At 35.5% G+C, this 20,985-nt stretch overlaps 1 protein-coding gene across 2 annotated transcripts in view; it reads left to right on the top strand.

The window, feature by feature from the left end:
- PAN3 (PAN3 poly(A) specific ribonuclease subunit) overlaps window positions 1–20,985 on the top strand; it is a 158,656-nt gene that overhangs the window by 114,678 nt on the left and 22,993 nt on the right. For both annotated transcript variants that reach the window (XM_011958276.1, XM_011958281.1), the window contains 8 exons: window positions 3,734–3,981; window positions 8,701–8,805; window positions 9,648–9,705; window positions 14,670–14,831; window positions 15,049–15,165; window positions 15,254–15,355; window positions 18,938–19,103; window positions 20,212–20,302. In XM_011958276.1, the coding sequence (XP_011813666.1) occupies window positions 3,734–3,981; window positions 8,701–8,805; window positions 9,648–9,705; window positions 14,670–14,831; window positions 15,049–15,165; window positions 15,254–15,355; window positions 18,938–19,103; window positions 20,212–20,302 (1,049 nt within the window). The remainder of the gene's footprint in view (window positions 1–3,733; window positions 3,982–8,700; window positions 8,806–9,647; window positions 9,706–14,669; window positions 14,832–15,048; window positions 15,166–15,253; window positions 15,356–18,937; window positions 19,104–20,211; window positions 20,303–20,985) is intronic.

Here is a 20,985-nt window from a genome sequence, read left to right as displayed (position 1 = left end):
CCTTTATAAATTAGCCTTGAAGTTTTTTATCTCATTTCTTTATTTTGTCAGTTCCGGTTAATTTCTCAGTGGACATTCCTATATTGTTCCTTACTTTTATTTGAATTGGGTACTTTTGAGAGGAATTTTTCAAATGCCCTAAAGCAGTTAATTTATCATATATTACTTTTAAATATCTCAGTTCGTATATTCACTTTAGAAGTTATAGTGTAATTATTCTATACTAATGTCATCAGAATGTCATTTCAAGAGTAAATGACAAGAAGTAATACAAAAAATGAAATACAAAAGTGAAATATTCTTAATTTAGAATATTTAAAATATAAATTTTCATTCTTCTAGATTGTTTCTTATGCTGATCTTCTATGTATTATTATATTTGCTTTAGTATTCTGTTGATTGAGTGTCAGTTAATATCAGGGTGTTCCAATAACCATTGGTAGCCCTTTCCCTGCTGTATGTGGAAAGATTGAAATTACATGAGAATATTTATGTGTGAAACATGAAATTTCTAATGAAGAAGAAAATTCTATTACAGTATGTCTGATGAACCTCATTATTAAAAGAAGACCTTTAGTTTTATTATATCAAATTATTTCCTCAAACCCTTTTAGCATAAGATTCCTGTGGTTAAATATTAAATAATGTGCAGTGGAAGATGTCATTTTAAATTAAGAATTCTTAACTTTCAATCACATTTTCTTAATTTGAGCAGAATCTGTTCATTTTAATTCAGCATCCTATTTTAAACTACTTGTTCATGTAGTGTGATTCTATTCTTTCTTGCTGTTTATAATTTAGTACTGTATGTATGCACTTAAGAATGGGCATCTTGTTAGTATTGTCTTCATAATACTAAATACAGAATACCTCTCTCCAAGCAGATGTGTAGATATTTTACTCAGTTCTTTAACACACTTGTAAAATATACAGGTGACACAAAGCTATGCCTTTTGTGATTAGATTAGGTATTTTAGTAATTTAGTTTTTAATTTCCTGTGCAATTTAAATATCCTATTATCCTTATGTGGGGGGGTGATACTCACTGTTGTACATGTTTTATTTTGAATGCTCTTTCTTTTCTTTTTCTTGCTTTCCTCCCCCGCCGCCCCCCTTAAAGAGACAGGGTCTTGCTATGTTGCCCAGATTGGAGCACAGTGGCTGTTCATGGGCGCTGTATGGCTCACGCAGCCTCAAACCCTTGGGCTCAAGCGCATCTCCTGCCTCAGCCCCCCCCCAGGTAGCTGGGACTATAGGCCCACACCACTGCACCCAGCTTACATTTTAAATGTATTTAAGTAACTCCAATCAGCCTTAGCTCAGAGGTGAACTCAAATTTTATTTCTGCAGCTTTATATTAAAAAAATAACTTCACAAAATTTAGAATTCTTAAGAGAACTCTTGATACTATATAGTGTAAATTCTACTGTACATGAATTTCTATCTTAACTCACCTTAGATTGTTTTTATGGTAATCTCTTTCCATGTATTCAGCCTTAAAGAGAGATTCTACTTTTAGTCTCTCTTACATACCTACTTTGATGTCAGAATCTTTCCCTTCAGCCCATGCTACAGATAGCTTCAGTAGTCACACTAAAGCTAGTAAAATACGTAATTGATTTCTTGTTTTTCTGTGTGTGCAAGACTTAGGAACTGGGCAACTACATAGCATGTTGGCTGAGAGCACAGACTTTGTAATTAAATCACCCTGAGTCTGAATCTTGATTCTTTTGTTGAATTACCTATATTTGTCCTTACAGTAATTATTTTGATCTTTTAAGTTAGTTTCTCCTCTGTGAAATAAATATGCTGTATCTACCTCACAGGGTGATTGTGAGGATTAAGTAGACTGATGGATGTGGAACACTTTGATTAGTGCCTGGCTCAAGAATTGTAGTTCTGTTGTGTTACTTAATGTCATAATAGTAAACAAATTTACTCATCTTTGGTTACTTGGCCAGTCTTATTTTGGAAAGTCTTAGAGACTAGCTTTAGGAAAAGCTGCCTAAAATGCATTTCATTTTAGACAAGTAGGAAGTTTTTATCCATTGATAATAGTCTAATGCAATTTTTGCTGTATGGATTAACCTTTAATTAAATATACAATATAGAGTTAGATAGAAACAGAGCTCTGGAATAGTTTTAAAAAAATAAAAGGTTTATATCAATATAGTAATTTAGCTTCATTTTTTTTTAAGGAGTTTGGGGTTTAATTTTCTTTTACACACATTTGAGACATAACTTGAGAATTCCTATCCTATTTTAATCTCAATCCAGTAGACATTGTGTTATAGTAGTTAGGAGTACTAGATTGGGAATTTGTAGAGTTGAGTTTGAGTGTTGGCTTTGCTGTTGACTTTGCATGTATGTCCTGTGGTGTTTATAGCCTGACTTACCTCACCTACCTACTTTAGTTGCTCAGAAAACCAGAAATAATTATGTTGAGGCTCTTCAGAAAGTACAGAGGGCTATTCAGAGAAAAGAAAAGTATTACCTCAGTTCTCTGCTTATTTTCGTTCACCTACATGTTTTCAGAAAACATGTTGGTATCTTATGAATTATTAGACATTGAAACTCATATCCCTGTTAATCATAATTTTGTGACTAGAGGCATTTTTTGGTAACGCTTTTCTTGTATTGTGAGGTGGCATATTACCTCAGTGTTGAAAGTTTTTAGGCATTCACCAGATAGCCAGAAAACAGTTCTTGGATAAGCTGTTTTTTTTTTCAGGAAGGGTAACTGTTGCTCTAAATACCCTTTTCAATCTGCTCAGAACTGATCACTCCATTAAGCCTTTGATTAACTCTACCTGGTTTTAATTAATTTGCATTTCATCAGCATTTATGCATGTAGTTGTAATGCATTAGTTTATCTTTGTTTTTTTTTGTTATTTTATGTCTTTTACATGTGACCTGGTCTTTTTTTCTCAGCTAGCTTGGAATCTCCTGAAGGGTAAAGACAATTGTCCTTTCCCTTTCTCTAATAATAGAGGGTGCTCTGCACATAATGTTTCTTATTGGTTGTGGTTGTTCCACTAGAACATAATGGTAATCAATTGGCCTAATTTTAAATAGTATGCATCTGTAGAAATTTTCAGAATATGCCTGTTTAGAGTTAATGACAAAAAGGCATCAGAACAACAGACTGCTTGATATTAAACATATGGCATTTAAGCTGCTATGTATTTCAACTTTTTTTTGCTTTTTCAAACAGTTTTGTTAATTATATTTGGCTGAATGAAATCTAGTAGCTCTTCATAGATAATTTGAATTTTTAATACTGTAATATGTTTGGGGAATGCGCTATTTGTATTGTTAATGATTCTTAATAAAAAAGGAATTATGCCTTTTATAAAAGCTTTTCTTTTATAAAAGGCTTAATTTTATAAAGAGCCCCAATTCGGTTACTTCCCACTCTTCCATTAATTTATTAAATTTTTGGTCATTCTTGCTATTAAAGTTTGTGATGTAAACCTTGATATGGAGGAGACTGTTCTTACAATAAATCTGCTAACATATTTGGAAATAACTACATTTGAAAAAAGAAACTTTACGTTTGCTTTAGTCAGAGCTTTTTCTACAACAAAACAAGATAAAATTATTTCCTTCATCTTTGCACTTAAGATCCCAAAGATGATGTTTCTTCCAAATGAATGTTTGCATTTTATTTTCCAGACTTTTTCTCTAAAACCAATTATTGCTCCATTAAGAAACATTTTTACATCTTCTTCAGGAATGTCGTTGTCTGCTGGGTCTTCCCCTCTTCATTCCCCCAAGATTACTCCACATACTTCTCCTGCTCCCAGAAGAAGAAGTCACACTCCAAATCCAGCAAGTTACATGGTGCCTTCTAGTGCCTCTACATCTGTTAATAATCCTGTTTCTCAGACTCCATCTTCTGGTCAGGTGATCCAAAAGGAAACTGTTGGTGGAACGACTTACTTCTATACAGACACAACTCCAGCACCTTTGACTGGAATGGTATGTTTACATTAAAGAGGACATTTTAGTACTCTCTTGTAGCAGGTCCTTTTAGTAATGAGGTGGTCCACCCCCTCCTGCAGCTTTTTATTGTGATGCAAAAAAGTATTTCATTTTCTAACTTAGATGAGAAGTCTAGTCTCTTCTCAACTCTTCACATTTATCTGGTTCTGCCTTACTAATAACTCTAGTTTTAGACTAATCTGGTTTAATCAGAAATTAGATTATATCCATGCTCTCTTACTTTAGTACTTTATGGCATGTTTTGCTTATGGGTTTACCTTGTACTAGCTGGAGTTGATGCCTGCTGACATTTGTTTTTAGGTATAGATAGTTTAACCTGTAGTAAGAAGCTAGAAAAAGTAGATGGTATGTCCTCAGTAGTTACTGGAAGCAAATCAATGATAAACTCTTATTTCAGATGAGGTGGTTATTTAACAGCTAGATCTGTGGATGGTGGAGTGACACATAGTGATAAGGAGCCTGCAGTATGGCTCTTTGCTAAGGAGGTAGAAGAGTCAGACCAAAGAGAGCCATGATTATAGATGAGGAAAGAGTTGCCAAAGGACTGGTGATGAAGTGAGAGAAGAATCATGAAACAGTTGGGAAGAGGTGGCCCCAGAGGAGACATGAATATGAAGACCAGGAGAGGAAGAACATGGCCAGAAAGAAAGATTTCTTATCAGAGTCAATTAGTAATGTTCCAGGACAGGGAGAAGGGACAGGAGTCAAGGGGGCGAGAATGAATGGAGAAGGAGAGGGAAGGATTCCATGTTATGTAAATTGTACCTTTTTTAGCTTCACTACTTTGTCCATATTCAAAAATTATTTTATTTACCCTAGAAAAATAAGTAGTAGATGAAGACCTCATGAGTGAGAAAGCCAGAGTCCACTAAAACAGGGGTCCCCAATCCTTGAACCATAGACCAGTGTTAGGAACCAGGCCTCACAGCAGGAGGTGAGCAGTGGGCAAGTAAGTGAAGTTTCATCTGTATTTACACCCACTCCCCATTGCTCTCATTACCATCTGAGCTCCTCCTTGTGTCAGATCAGCAGCAGCATTAGATTCCATAGGAACATGAACCCTATTGTAAACTGTGCATGCCAAGGATCTAGGTTGTGGGCTCCTTATGAGAATCTAGTCCTTGATGATCTGTCAGTGTTTCCCATCACGCCCAGATGGGACTGCCTAGTTGCAGGAAAACAAGCTCCCACTGATTCTATATTATGGTAAGTTGTATAATTATTTCATTATATGTTACAATGTGATAATAATAGAAATAAAGTGCACAATCAATGTAATGCGTTTGAATAATACCAAAAACATCCCTTCACCCCCACCCCCTAGTCCATGGAAAAGTTGTCTTCCGCGAAATCAGTCCCTGGTGCCAAAAAGGTTGGGGATTGCTACGTTAAAATAACGGAAGCTGATCTAATCTATAGACATTTGACAGTCATAGATGATAGGCTTATATGAAACGTTATTTGGATTTCAATATGTGGTTTTGATCCTCAAAGTTAACTTATTTTGATTGAATTTAATATTTTACTAAGAGAATTTGAGTGAAAAGAAAGCATACTTCTTTTTTTTGTTTGCGCCACATTGTTTTGAGACTCGTGAATCTATGTACTTATGAAACTGTTTCTCCAATTGTAAAATAAGGATATTAATACCTAACTATCCTATGAAAAATAGATGTGAAAACATTTATAGAAATAGTTGTAAGTCATGTAAACTGCTTTTTAAAAATAATAAAATAGCTAACAGTTTTGTGGGCTTTTTAAAAATCAGAAATCTTTCAAACGTTATCACAGAACCACTTTCCAAACAGAAGATCAAAAAAATAGGTAGGTAGAGACTTCTCTTTGTTCTTTCAAATAAGGAATCCGTGAGTGTTTTAGCTTTTTTTGTCTATTATGTTTTATAATTATTTACCTTTTAATTTTATTTATAGAAATTTAGTGTAATGTATATGGAGGCTCTTTGGCACAAAGTTACCTCCACCAATTTTATAGAGATTAAATTTACCTCCACCAGTTTTATAGAGATTAAATATGACACATTTTAATAATGTTTTTACCCTTCACACACTATATATATATATATTATTATTATTATTATTTTTTTTTTTTTGAGATGGATTCTCCCTCTGTCGCCAGGCTGGAGTGCAGTAGTGCAATCTTTGCTCACAGCAACCTCCGCCTCCTGGGTTCAAGCATTCCTTCTACCTCAGTCTCCCTAGTAGCTGGGACTACAGACGCACACCACCATGCCCGGCTAACTTTTGTATGTTTAATAGAGATGGGGTTTCACCCAGTTGGCCAGGCTGATCTCAAATTCTTGACCTCAAGTGATCCGCCCACTTTGACCTCTGAAGTGTTGGGTTTACAGGCGTGAGCCACTGTGTCCAGCCTAAACTATGCTATCTTATGTAAGGAAACCAACACAAGAAAAAAGAGATATTACTCTTCCTGCAGACACAGGCTAAAGGAAACCTTACAAGTATCACAAAACTGCGTCCTAGTTGAGATCTAGATCAGAACAGTCATGTTAGGGCAGCGCAAATCAGCTGAATTCGTTTTTAAAAGAGAAAAACAGTTTCATTGTTTAAAATGAAAGAATGAAGAAATAGAAAAGATATTTAAAACTGAACTTTGATTTTGTATCATGGACCAGTGAAGGAGAGACAGAGAAAAGTGATAAAGAGAAGAAAGGGTGGTGGGATGAGTCCAGTTGGAAGAATGAAAGACAAGAAGCTGGAAGCTGATGTAGTAACTTTATTGTAGTTTGCTTGGAAGGTAAATGTATTATTGTATCCTTCTGTTCACTTAACCTGCTGACCTAGAATAGGTTTGAATATCACTTTGTTTAGTTTGTCCACAAAATGCCTGTGAAGGGGAGAATTCTTTGGGCAGCCAAGGCAATGTCACTTTGTTACCTCCCAGTACCCAAACACCTTTAATTTCTCCTTCCTTCCTTCCAGTTGCTTTCAAAAAGTGGTGATGAACTGTTTGTATAGTTGCCACTTAGTATCCAAGGGGGATTGATTCCAGGACTCCCACATACAGCAAAATTCCTGGGTGCGCTCAATTCCCTGATATAGAATGACATAGTATTTGTGTAGATCTTATACACATCCTCCTGTATACTTTAAATTATCTCTAGATTACTTATAATACCTAATGCAGTGTAAGTGGTCTGCGAATAGTTGTTACACTGTATTTTTAATTTGTATTACTTCTTACTGTTGTATTGTCATTTTTTTCCCCTGAATATTTCCTACCCGTGGTTGGTCGAATCCTTGAATACAGAACCGAGGGATACAGAAGGCTGACTATGTGACATTTCTTCCAAAGAGCTACTTTTGTCTTCTCAGTGGAGCTTAAATTCTACTGTATCTGAAGAAATGTTTTCTTTCTCATTAGTTTTTTTTTTTTTTTTGAGACAGAGTCTTGCTCTGTCACCCAGGCTGGAGTGCAGTGGCATGATCTCGGCTCACTGCAGCCTCAACCTCCCAGTTTCAAGCGATTCTCCTGCCTCAGTCTCCTGTGTAGCTGGGATTACAGGCATCTGCCACTAAGCATGGCTAACTTTTTTTTTTTTTTTTGAGATGGAGTCTCGCGCTGTCACCCAGGCTGGAATGCGGTAGTGCAATCTCAACTCACTGCAACCTCCGCCTCTGGGTTCAAACGATTCTGCCTCAACCTCCTGAGTAGCTGGGACTACAGGTGCGTGCCACCACACCCGGCTAATTTTTTGTATTTTTAGTAGAGACAGGGTTTCACCATGTTAGCCAGGATAATTTTTGTATTTTTAGTAGGGATGGAGTTTTACCATGTTGGCCAGACTGGCTCATTAGATTTTTAATTGATTACTGAAATATTATTTTTATTTTTTTATTATTTATTTATTTATTTGAGCTGGAGTTTTGCTCTTGTTGCCCAGGCTGGAGTGCAATGGCGCGATCTCCACTCACTACAACCTCCACCTCCCGGGTTCAAGCGATTCTCTTGCCTCAGCCTCCCAAGTAGCTGGGATTACAGGTTTGTGCCACCACACCTGGCTAATTTTGTATTTTTAGTAGAGATGGAGTTTCTCCATGTTGGTCAGGCTGGTCTTGAACTCCTGACCTCAGGTCATCTGCCCACCTCAGCCTCCCAAAGTGCTGGGATTACAGGTGTGAGCCACCGCGCCAGCCGAAATATTATTTTTAATATGAAATTCTTTCAGAAAGTATTCTATAACAGCTATTCTCTGAGGTTTTTACTTCAATATTATTTATCGATTTAAAATGTATTAAAATTTATTGCTATCATGTAAAGATTAAAATTTTATCAAAACACTGATAAAGCTTATGGATTATGAAAAATTAATGAGGCTGGGCGTGGTGGCTCACACCTGTAATCCCAGCACTTTGGGAGGCCGAGGCAGGTGGATCACCTGAGGTCAGCAGTTCAAGATCAGCCTGGCCAACGTGGTGAAACCTTGTCTCTACAAAAATAGAAAAATTAGCTGGGCATAATGGCGGGTGCCTGTAATCCCAGCTACTCGTGAGGCTGAGGCAGGAGAATCACTTGAACCCGGGAGGCGGAGGTTATAGTGAGCCGAGATTGCACCACCGCACTCCAGCCTGGGCAACAGAGCAAGACACTGTCTGAAAAAAAGAAAAAAAGAAAGAAAAATGAGTGATTATATTTACTCCCTTCCTACCTTTTTAGGTGTTTCCAAACTATCATATTTATCCTCCGACTGCACCTCATGTTGCTTATATGCAACCGAAAGCAAATGCACCTTCCTTCTTCATGGCCGATGAACTCCGACAGGTACGCTTTCAGAATTCGTAGTAAGAATACTTTATGTCTCCTGTGCTTTAGTGAACAGGGGAAAGAACAGAGCTCTTTTCAAATCATATTGTTTAATCAAATATGCTGTAGTAAAACACATCGAATTTAAAAGTTTTCATTGGTATGTTTATTTAAGGAAACCTCTCTTTTAAAAAAATTTCAAATAAATTATGTGTTAGGATATAAAATGTAGAGTAGCTATTTAAATGGTTTGCTCTTCTGTACTTCATTTTATTTCTATTGAAAAGGCTCTTTGAAGTATATAAATAATTTCAATGGTTTCTAACAGTATTTTTCTAATAGGTGTAGGTTAAAAACAAGTAGTTTGGCTCAGGAAATAACTTTTAAGAGAGCTCAATATTTTTTTAAAAGAATGTTTTACAAAAGTGTTTTGTTTAATTTTTGGTAAACAACTAGTTATTTGATGTGTAGAATTTCACTTTACACTCAGATTCTCAGAAATATTTTTGTTTCATGGAAGTGAGTTCTACCAGTATAGTGTTTTTTAAATTAATTATTACCAGCTTACTAGTAGACCTTGAATTTTCAGCCACAGCATTCGTCATGTGTTTTGGGTAGCCCATCTACCTGTGTGTAAGTGGCACAGCTACTTAAACTCAGTCTTAATTATGGGCAAGTCTAAGTCTATCTGGGCCTGGAGTTCAGACATTTTACCATGTTTAGAAATGTTGTTTCATGATTTTAATATTTAAAAAGTGCACATGCCAAAAATATTAATATTTAGGTTATTTAATTATAATAGGAAATCCAGTTTTCAGAATCTGTATTTAAATAGAAATATACTTATTTCTGTTTCATAGGAGCTGATCAACAGACATTTAATAACAATGGCTCAAATTGATCAAGCAGATATGCCAGGTAAAATGCAAGTTGATCCTTCCTTTCTTTTAAAGGCTGTTATAATTCTTACGTGGTAGTACATGTTTTATACATTATTAAGAAGAGTTCCAGGCTGGGCATGGTGGCTTATACCTATAATCCTAGCAGTTTGGGAGGCTGAGGCGGAAGGATTGCTTGAGCCCAGAAGTTTGAGACTAGCCTGAGCAAAATAGTGGGAAAGTGTCTCTATAAAAAATAAATTAGCTGGGCGTGGTTGTGCACATTTGTAGTCCCAGCCACTCAGGAGACTGAGGCAGGAGGATCACTTGAGCCCTCAAGGTCAAGACTGCAGTGAGCTGGCTATAATCGCCCCACTGCACTCCAGCCTGGGTGACAGAGTGAGACCCTGTCTCCAAAAAAAAAAAAGAACAGCCCCAAGATATTACTAATCATCTAGTTTGTTTCTGTTAATTTTACGTATGTTCATAAAAAATGTATATAGTTTTAGAATTCATGGTGATTTACTTTATCTCCTGAAACTTAATAAAGCATGGGTTCTTAAGCAGGAGAGGATGGTAATTATTAGTACCATTTGTGAGACTACTGTGTGCCAGACAGTATACTAATTAAATACTTTACATGTCTTACTTTATGTCTCACAAACATCCTGTGACATATTATCATTTCCATTTTACATATGAGGAATACTGAAGTTGGCAGGTTAAGTAACTTACCTTTAGGACCAATGGCTGGTAAATAACTGACTGATTCCAGACTTAAACCAAGGTTTTTCAGACTGTACCATGATATTTCTTAAAGCATATTAAAATATCTTTCCTTAGCTTATTCTGTTTAAATGAAATATGATATAATTTAGTAAAATTTCATAAATAATACAGTAGGAATACATTTGCCATAAAGATCATCTCAAAATGCCTGGTTGTAATCAGGAATTCAGCATAGTCCAGTGTGTGTTGTCTCTTGATTGCTAAAGAATTAAAAGAAATATGGCTGTTATTTCTTAAGATGGATCTTTCCAGGTAAGGTGGGAAGGAACTTACTTGTCACAACCTTTGCAATATTCATCTTGGAATTTTTCTTAACTGTTTAATATTGTATTTGAGGCTTTAGCCAGGTTTTGCAAAAGTTTAAAAAGAAAAAACATGAAAGGCACAAAGACTGGAAAGGAGAAAATAGAACTGCCATCTATAAATCATGTGACTGCAGATTAGACATTATTTGAAATAACAAACTGTAGAAAATGGCTGGATATAAGATTAATACATCAGTTGCATTTCTGTAGGCCAGTACCCAGTTAACTTCAAAATATAATTAAAAGCAAATGCTGTTTAAAAATGGTTTTGCAATATCAGTATGTAGGAATAAATACAACAAAAGATAGGTAAGATTTTAGCAGGGGAGATTTATTCATTAAGAAGTATTAAATAATATAAAGTGAAATTCTGTAGATTAGTAGAGCTTACTCATGATTAGGAAGACAGAACAAGTAAGATGTCAATTTTTCTAAACTGATATATAGATCCAGTAGAATTCCAGTCAAAGCATAACTTCCAGTCAAATCTTTTCATGAAGTATGATAAAATGTATCAAAGAATAAAGGGCCAAGACCATCCAAGGTACTTTGAAGAGTATGGTTGTTATTTATGTTCATATGAAGAATTTGTGTATTAGGGAAGGAGAGGTTTGATTTGAGTCTATAGTAGCTAAACAACGTGATGATGACACAGGGTTAGACAGATTAATGGAACAGATTACAGAGAGCCCAAACACGTTCTGTGATAAAGGTGGCAAATCAGTGGGGAAAAGAAAGCATTGGAAAAATGGTTCTTGGTTTTTTAATTAAAAAAATAAACTTTATATTGAGACAGCATCTTGCTCTGTCACCCAGGCTGGAGTACAGTGGTGTGATCGCAGCTCACTGCAACCTCCGCCTCCTGGGCTTAAGCAGTCCCCCACCTCAGTGCCTCCCAAGTAGCTGGGACTACAGGTGTACACCACCACACGTGGCTAATTTTTGTGTATTTTGTAGAGAGGGTCTCACCATGTTGCCCAGACTGGTCTTGAACTTCTGGATGCAAGTGATCTGCCTCAGCCTCCTGAGAGTGCTGGGATTACAGGCATGAGCCACTGTGCTTGACCACAAAAAATGGTTTTCTATATTGACAAGATAAAATTGGGTGATTATCTCAAGCCACATTAAAAAGTCAACTTCAAATAGATTAAGAACTTACATGTCTAAAACAGAACTCTAAAACTCCTATTGTAAAATATAAATGAATGTATTTTATCTATTTTTAAAATACTTTAAAAAATAAAAACTAATTTTATCTACATTTGCAGTGATGATAAAATATTTAAAATTTTTTTGTCACATTCTCTTTCGGCTATCCATGAGTACTTTACATCATTCATCAGTATGCACACAATTTTCAACTTAGACATTTTCAAACAAACACCGCCCTATGTTTCTGTCTATCCCTTCATGCTTAACATTTGTTTGCATTATAGTTCAGCCGTTTGACACTTGATCATATAGTTTTTGGCATCATGAATTACAGTTCAGTGAACATATTCATCTACTTAATTTTTTTCTTCTGTAGGAAATATTTTTTTCCTTAGAAGAAATACTTCAAATATTTCTAAACTGATCTATATATAGATTCAGTGTAATTCAGAAATACTTTTATAATTATTTATACTTTTAAGCATAAAAAATGTACATAATTGATCAATTGATGCTCTTTTAAAAATATATAAAAAAGAAAACAGCTCCAGGCGCAGTGGCTGACACCTGTAATCCCAGTACTTTGGGAGGCCAAGGTGGGTGGATCACTTGAGGTCAGAAGTTTGAGACCAGCCTGGCGAACATGGCAAAACCCCATTTCTACTAAAAATACAAAAATTAGCCACGTGTGATGGCGCCCACCTGTAATTCCAGCTACTCAGGAGGCTGAGGCACAAGACTCGCTTGAATCCGGGAGGTGGAGGTTGCAGTGAGATTGTGCCACTGCGCTCCATCCTGAGTGATGGAGTGAGACTCTGTCTACAAAAAAAAGACAGAAAGAAAAATGTAAAGTAGAAGTGGTTTTAAAGTTTAGTACATAGAACCAAATTGCTTTCCAAGGGATATCAGTTAAACACCATTGATTTGTAAGTTGTAATAATTTACTAGCAACCCCATAGCAAACGAGTGCCTAATATCCTTGGGAATTGCTCTGTTCTTTGTATTTTCATAGTGTATTAGCTCTCAAAGTATGATTCCTTAACCAGAGGCCTCATTTTCATTGACTTTTAGGAACTTGTTAAAATTGTAAGTTCTTGGATCCCACTTCGGATTGTATCAGAAACTCAGGGAATGGGGCCCAGCAAACTATGTTTTAACTAGGCTTTAGGTGATTGTGACAGGTGCTGACGTTTAAGAACCAGTGTCATCGCGAATTGTACTTCTTAAATGGGGACTTCACCTCTTACATGTTTTATATAAATTTGTGTTCTTTATTTTTCTCTAGGCCTCTTGAGGGTAAGAACATATATTTCTTTAGGTTCATTAGTACATAGTAGGTGCTCAGTATATTTTACTGATTTGAAATTAATCCTGTATTAAGTGCTCCTTAATAAATGAAATAGCTGGAAAGCAAAATTTATCATTTGACTTCCTTATGGACATTATAGTGTTCATTCAAATACAAACTAGGTAAATGCACACAAGTAAAAATTACAACTGTATTCACTTGTGTGTATTCTTCTGTTATATTGCTTTTATTTATTTATCTATTTATTTATTTATTTATGAGATAAGGTCTTAAATGTTGCCCAGGCTGAATTCAGCTCCTGGGTTCAAGTGATTGTGCTGCCTCAGCCTCCCAAGTAGCTAGGACTGTAGTCACATGCCATGACACATGGCAGTATACTGCCTTTATTTAAGTAGAACATGCCACTTGATGACATTTTAATCATTCTACATTTGTTTTTCATTGTGGCCGAAATGCCATGTAGAGATTATGATTATAGAATCAAAAAGTCCTGGGTTTGCATCCTACCTTTCTCTCTCAGCTATGCAATCCTTATTATCTTTATTTATGAAATAGGGAATTATACCTCATGGGATTGTTGTGAGAACTAAGAGATAATGAGCATAAAGTATTTGGCAAATGCAGAGGAAGGATCATTTTGAGGCTGTCTTCTGGAATTAGTTTTCTTAATAGGGTTTCATCTGTGTTTCTTACCAGTCAGAGGTAAAAAATTATCAGTTGTTTTTGTTTGTAGGTTTTTTTTTTTTAACAGACATAATGCCATGTTTTAAAAATAGTATTAAACATGTATATTATAAAACATTTGGCAAATACCAAATAATGTAAAGAAAAGAATAATAATCCTTCCTTTAAAAGGTTACCATTGTTGCCATCTGCTATATTTTCTGCTAGTTAGTTTACCATGGCTGTACTACATGTTGGGTTATCTTCCGTTCACTTAAAATATTGTGAGCATTCCGAAGTCATTCAAGACAGTTAACAAAATGAAAGTATAGGTTGGTGTTCAATTAGAAAACATGATTATATTTGAATCATTAAAAAATACATGTCGTTTTGATTATAAACCTGATAACATGTTTGTTCTAGAAAAATTTATCTCTAAGTGATAACTCAAATTGTTTATAAAAATTATTTCTGAGAAACAAATTTGTATTGTGCTATAAAAGGAAATGTTTTTGAATGCATGAACTTTAGTTCTTTGGTTATTTTGTTATAATGCCTATTTTTATTGATACTGAAGCTAGTTTGTCTTATGGAATTGTTATGTTTATTCTGTAATACAAGAGCACATTGTGATATACACGGCATTTATAGTAAATATGATTTCTTCTATATTTTTGAGAGAGATTTATGAATGTCTGTATTTTCAAGTCGTCTTCTTATGAATTACTCTAGCAGTTCCTACTTATGAATGTCTGTATTTTCAAGTCTTCTTATGAATTACTCTAGCAGTTCCTACAGAGGTTGACAGCTACCATAGCCTATTTCCTCTAGAACCACTGCCACCTCCCAACCGGATACAGAAATCAAGTAATTTTGGGTATATTACATCTTGCTACAAAGCTGTAAATAGCAAAGATGATCTGCCATATTGCCTTCGGAGGATACATGGTAAGGGAGATAAATTATCTTCTTTTATAATCATATCATTGGGGCTAAGATTATTCAAACCTTCTTGAATATATTATTTAACATATGAATGGAAATTTTTTATTTGGAAATTAGTACCTCATGAGCAATGTATAATATGGCATTTTCTTTTCATTTCTGATAGAATATGAAGGAGACGTCAATTAGAGTTTACTGTAGTAGAAACATTGTCTTTCAGGTTTTCGTCTTGTTAACACAAAGTGCATGGTGTTGGTCGACATGTGGAAGAAAATTCAACACTCAAATATTGTAACCTTGCGCGAAGTATTCACCACTAAAGCATTTGCCGAGCCCTGTGAGTAACTTGTAATTTGTCTTTTTGCTAGTGAGCTTCATTATTTGAAGCCAGCTTTCAGTAATGAGTGTTTGTGTTTTATTTTAAGCTCTTGTGTTTGCATATGATTTCCATGCTGGAGGAGAAACTATGATGAGCAGACACTTTAATGACCCTAATGCTGATGCCTATTTCACCAAGAGAAAGTGGGGTAAGAAAAAGATACAGGCAAACTATATTTTGACTAATGCTTTTGCTCTGTGGAAGAGTAGTTTTCTGCTTTAAAATATGTATAATTTTTCCCTGTAATCATTTAGTTTAAAGACTGTTGCATTTTGTATTAGTCCGTTTTCATGCTCCTGATAAAGACATACCTGAGACGGGGCAATTTACAAAAGAAAAGGGTTTAATGAACTTACAGTTCTTTGTGACTGCGGAGGCCTCACAATCGTGGCGGAAGGTGAAAGGCACATCTCACATGGCAGCAGACAAGAAAAGCAAATGAGAGCCAAGTGAAAGGGGTTTCCCCTATAAAACCGTCAGATCTCATGAGACCTATTCCCTACCACAAGAACAGTATCGGGGAAACTGCCCCCATGATTCAGTTGTCTCCCACTGGGTCCCTCCCACAACACCATGAGAATTATGGGAGTTACAATGCAAGTTGAGATTTGGGTGACACAGCCAAACCGTATCACATTTCAAAAATATGTCAAAGAAATGGAGTTGATGGTCAAGAAGTTAGGAAATAATGTATTTTGCATATTTACTAAGATAAGATAGATTTTTGAAGACTCACATAGATATCAGATATTTAAATAACTGGGAATGTGTTAAAATTGTTTTTCTCTTTAAAATGTTTTTCTTTTAAAATTGTAATGCTCTCTTAATAAAGGTGTCTTGAAAAATTCAATAGCTTAGTTAGAAACAGTCTTTATGGCTTCCCTGCCTAAGTGCAACCATTATGAATCTTTTAGTACATTTCTTTCCAGTCTTGCTTTGTTTTGTTTTCATCTCCTTTTGCATTGTTTTGTTTTTGTTTTAACATTTTATATCATATTACATCTTTTCTTTATTGTAAGTATTTTCCCTGTAGTTTTTATATTCTCTCAATATAATTTAATGATTCCTACTATAACTATATTGTTCTTTAGGTAATTATTTCCCTAAACAAATGCTTTTGTTTGAAGGTTGGATTCCATGTTACTTAATCTAAGGTTTCAAAATAGAATTTTAAGTAACTTTTCCTGAAACATGAAATATTTTATTTTTTGCCCCTTTCTAATATATACTTAAAGAATTGTTTTATCATTGAGATTTTGCAAACAACCAGAATACTTGAATTCTAACAAATGTGTGTTAAAGGGTAAATGATTTCAGAGAAAAATCCATTTTGAGATGTTCTATTCATTAATTTATGTATTTGGGGAAGGTCTCAGTCTCGGGGGGCAAGAAAGAAGCATCACATTATGCTTTTTAATCTTTTTAAGTTTTTCTTGACTTGAAAATTAAAGAGGAGGGGAGAAAGATTTGAGTCCATATTCTAGTATCTTTCAGATTGCAACTCTCTTTAAAGACTCTAATTATAGACAAAAATAGATTACTTCTGTTTACTTGTTACTTCACTTTTTGCATTCTGACAGTTGAAAAAAGAAAGTTGTGGTTACATGGCTGTTTCACATTTAACATAGAATGTGGTCATTTTTTTCCTTTTGCTATGTCATCTGTAGACACATGCATAATTTTGTGGAAGGGGATGTGGTACAACTTTTCTTATAGATGACTATAGTTGTTGCTCAAATTTATTTTGGTAGTAACACCTGTGAAATGACTGTTGGCTTTAATTTATAACTGTGTTTCTCAACTTAAGCAGTATTGACATGTTGAGCTGGATAATTATTTTTGTGGGGGCTGTCTTGTGCATTTCAGAATGTTTATAGTGGCCTCTTCTTACTGAAGGGCCTGGTTCTGCCTACTGAATGCCAGTGGCAATCCCCCTCTATCCCAGTTGTAGTGCCGGAAATATCTCCAGATGTTGTCAAATGCTGGAGTGGTTTCTTTTGAGACCCACTCTTTTTTTTTTGAGACGGAGTCTTGCTCTGTCGCCCGGGCTGGAGTGCAGTGACCGGATCTCAGCTCCCTGCAAGCTCCGCCTCCCGGGTTTACGCCATTCTCCTGCCTCAGCCTCCTGAGTAGCTGGGACTACAGGCGCCCGCCACCTCGCCCGGCTAGTTTTTTGTATTTTTTAGTAGAGACGGGGTTTCACCGTGTTAGCCAGGATGGTCTCGATCTCCTGACCTCGTGATCCGCCCTTCTCAGCCTCCCAAAGTGCTGGGATTACAGGCTTGAGCCACCGCGCCCGGCCGAGACCCACTCTTTTATAGCATTCTTTTCCAGTAATTTTTTTATCGTAATTATTCTGTTTTTGGTGTTCACTGATTAATATACTAATGTTTACATTTTCATAGGAAATAGTCCTTTTTTCTAATATTTTAAAGTATTGTTTAGTCGTAACTTCCCTAACCATCCCATACATACATAAAAGCCTACCATTTTCTTATACTATGTAATTTATTATCTTAGCACAAATGAAAAAAATAGCAACGTATAAGAAATATGTTAATTTAGAAAATGAAAAGAATAGCATACCATATGGAGTTGATACAAGATTCAGAATGAGTCTATATCAGTAAAACAACTAGAACAGAGTCTGGCAGACAGTAAGCACTATATATATGTTTGCTGTAAAAACTCTGTTTCCTTATTACTACATTTATTAATAGTTTCATTTAAACGATTTATAGTCATTTTTGAGATTGTCTTGGCATTTGTTACCAGTGCCATTTTTTTGAGTCTTCTTACACATATTTCCAGAGTGTATTATCTTCTGTCCAAATTGAGAGATAATTATTTTTGAATTTTGTATGTGCTGCTTACCGGAAATTTTATTCCAAGCCATAAGTACGTATTTGTTATTTATTATAAGTACATAATTAACCATTTAATTATGTTGCTTTTTATAACTGGTTCACACAAGGTTGTTTTACAACAATATGAATATAAGGTCGGCAGGGCGTAGCGGCTCATGCCTGCAATCCCAGCACTTAGGAAGGCTGAAAAATATGGATCATTTGAGCCCAGGAGTTGGAGATCAGCCTGGGCAACATAGTAAAACTGTCTCTACAAAGAAAAGAATATAAGGACATATTCCTTGGAATAATTACAAAATCTTGATTAAATTTATGTGTCTCCTTTTCTGCTGATTTACAATATATTAACAATGACCTAGAAAATATTATCAGAAACCACTTAATGAGTTGATAGAATACACCTTTGTGATAGAGGGGGCTGAGTGGTATAAGGAAAACAAACATTCAACATAAGCCACACAAGGAACAGCTCTCACATGCCTAAACAATAATACAGGGTAGGATTAGCCAGCCACATTTTAAGTGGAATAACCTCTGCAGTTTCTGTTTTTATATTTATTTGGTTAACAATTAAATATAAATTCTTACTTTAAATAATTTTTATTCAATAATTATGTGGTTACAGAAAAGAGCATTTCAGTGAGAGCCCTGTTGCTGGTAACAATATAAAAGTCGTAATCTCGAACAGGAACCTTTGGGCAATAGATTAAACCTAAATTACACAGATACATACATACACATATATAAATTGACATGTTGTGCCATGAGTGTACATGAATTATCTTTGCTAATTTTGGTTTTAATATTTTAGTCTTTTAGTTGATTGCTTAAGATGTCATTTTTTGGATTTCTTTGCTGTATAGGTCAACATGATGGACCGTTGCCCAGGCAACATGCTGGATTATTGCCAGAATCTCTTATTTGGGCATATATTGTCCAACTAAGTTCTGCATTGCGTACCATTCATACAGCAGGTTTGGCATGTCGAGTTATGGATCCAACAAAGATTCTGATAACTGGCAAAACAAGGTACTAGCATTTTGAGTTTGGGTTTCTTTTATTGAGCATCTTACCTTTGACAACTTAGTAAACAAAACATGATTGTTTTAATTCTGCCTTTGCATGTATTCCATCCAGAAGAACTTCTATGACTTTGAATTCATTTGTAAGCTTTTTTTTAAAAAAAAATGTTGAATTCTGAATAAAATGCCTGGTTATTAACCAAAAACTTGGGAAAGGTTAGTGAAGTATATGTGGTTAGGTTTAGGGGAATATCAAAATAGTATCAGTACAACTGTTCTGTGTAGCACCATGGTTCACAAATTCTAGCATGAATCAGAATCACCTGGAGAACTTATAAAACACGGCTTGCTGGGCCCTACCCCAAGAGTTTTTCATTCATAAGTCTGCACTGGGGCCTAAGAATTTGCATTTTTAACAAGTTTCTAGATGTTGCCGTTGCTGCTGTTGAGTCACATACTTTGAGAACAGCTAGTACAGTTATCAGTGTTGTCTTCACCTGAGTTTTGAGTTGCTGTAATTTTAAGATTGTCTTGGGCTGCATAGCATAGAGCTGTAGATCTGGTACCAAGTTATTTAAGTTCATATCCTGGCTTTGATAGTTACTGTTGATATGCCGTTGAACAAGTTACTTCTTCAAATTGTGTTTCGACAACCTTATTAGACAAGTGTACTACTAACTCCATTCTGCTTATTTATGAGGTACCCCTCAAAAAGTTATTCAGAGATTTGAATGAGTCATGTAAAATGCTTAGAACAGTGTCTGGTACATCTTTTGCAAGTGTTAGAAAGCTAACTAGTTCTCTTTTATGAATAACTAATAAACAGCTTGGAATGGTGAAAAGGACACTGACCTGTTAGTCAAGAGATGTGAGTTATAGTTCTGGCTTTGTCCGTTTCTGACTTTTACAGCTGTAGGTTTATCACTTGATATCTCTGAGCCTTAATTTTCCCATTTCCAAAATGGTGGTTGGTGGAGGTGGTGTGGGGTAGGTTGGAAGTTAAACTCAATTCTGAGATCCTTCCTAATATTTTGAGAAATGTTACTTTTCCATGAGTATGCAATTTAAAAAAAACTTATTTTAATTATTTTCTTTAAATTATCTGGTCCTTAAAGGTTGCGAGTAAATTGTGTTGGAGTTTTTGATGTTTTAACATTTGATAACAGTCAAAATAATAATCCATTGGCATTAATGGCCCAGTACCAGGTGAGTAAGAATTAACATGGATATTTACTTGTTTTCCTTTATTAAATACAAATTTTGTTCATTTTAAAGTATTTCAGTGTTTTAAGCCTAGATTTTAGTTTATTTTGGAGTGGTCTCTGTGCAGACTTTGAACATGTATCTCCCCTCCCCTTCCTCTCCTTTCTTGTCTTCCTTTCCTTTCCCCTCTTTATTTCTTTCTCTCTCTTTTCCTTTCTTTTCTTTTGCTTCTGTCTTGCTGTGTCACCTGGGCTGGAGTGCAGTGGTGCAGTCAGCTCACTGCAGCTTTTGAACTGGACCCGAGCAATCCACTCACCTCAGCCTCCCATGTAGCTGGGACTACAGATGTGCATTACTGTGCCTGGCTAAAATTTTTTTTATTTTTATTTTTTGTAGAGATGGAGGCTCACTGTGTTGCCCAGGCTGGTATTTCTTAACCATTATGATGTATTTAGTGTAGAGCCCTTATAGGTTGGAATAAAGGGAATTCATGACAATGTCAGAGACTCTTTTTTTTTTTTTGTTAGGCGGAGTTTCACGTTTGTTACCCAGGCTGGAATGCAATGGCACGATCTCAGCTCACCACATCCTCTGCCTCCCAGGTTCAAGCATTCTCCTGCCTCAGCCTCCTGAGTAGCTGGGATTACAGGCATGCGCCACCATGCTAATGCTGTATTTTTAGTATA

Source organism: Colobus angolensis, unplaced genomic scaffold (genome assembly GCF_000951035.1).
Source record: "Colobus angolensis palliatus isolate OR3802 unplaced genomic scaffold, Cang.pa_1.0 Scaffold113, whole genome shotgun sequence".
In the NCBI taxonomy this organism is placed as follows: Eukaryota; Metazoa; Chordata; class Mammalia; order Primates; family Cercopithecidae; genus Colobus; species Colobus angolensis.
Note: the sequence above shows the minus strand (reverse complement) of the source record. Positions and strands in the feature narration are given on the sequence as shown.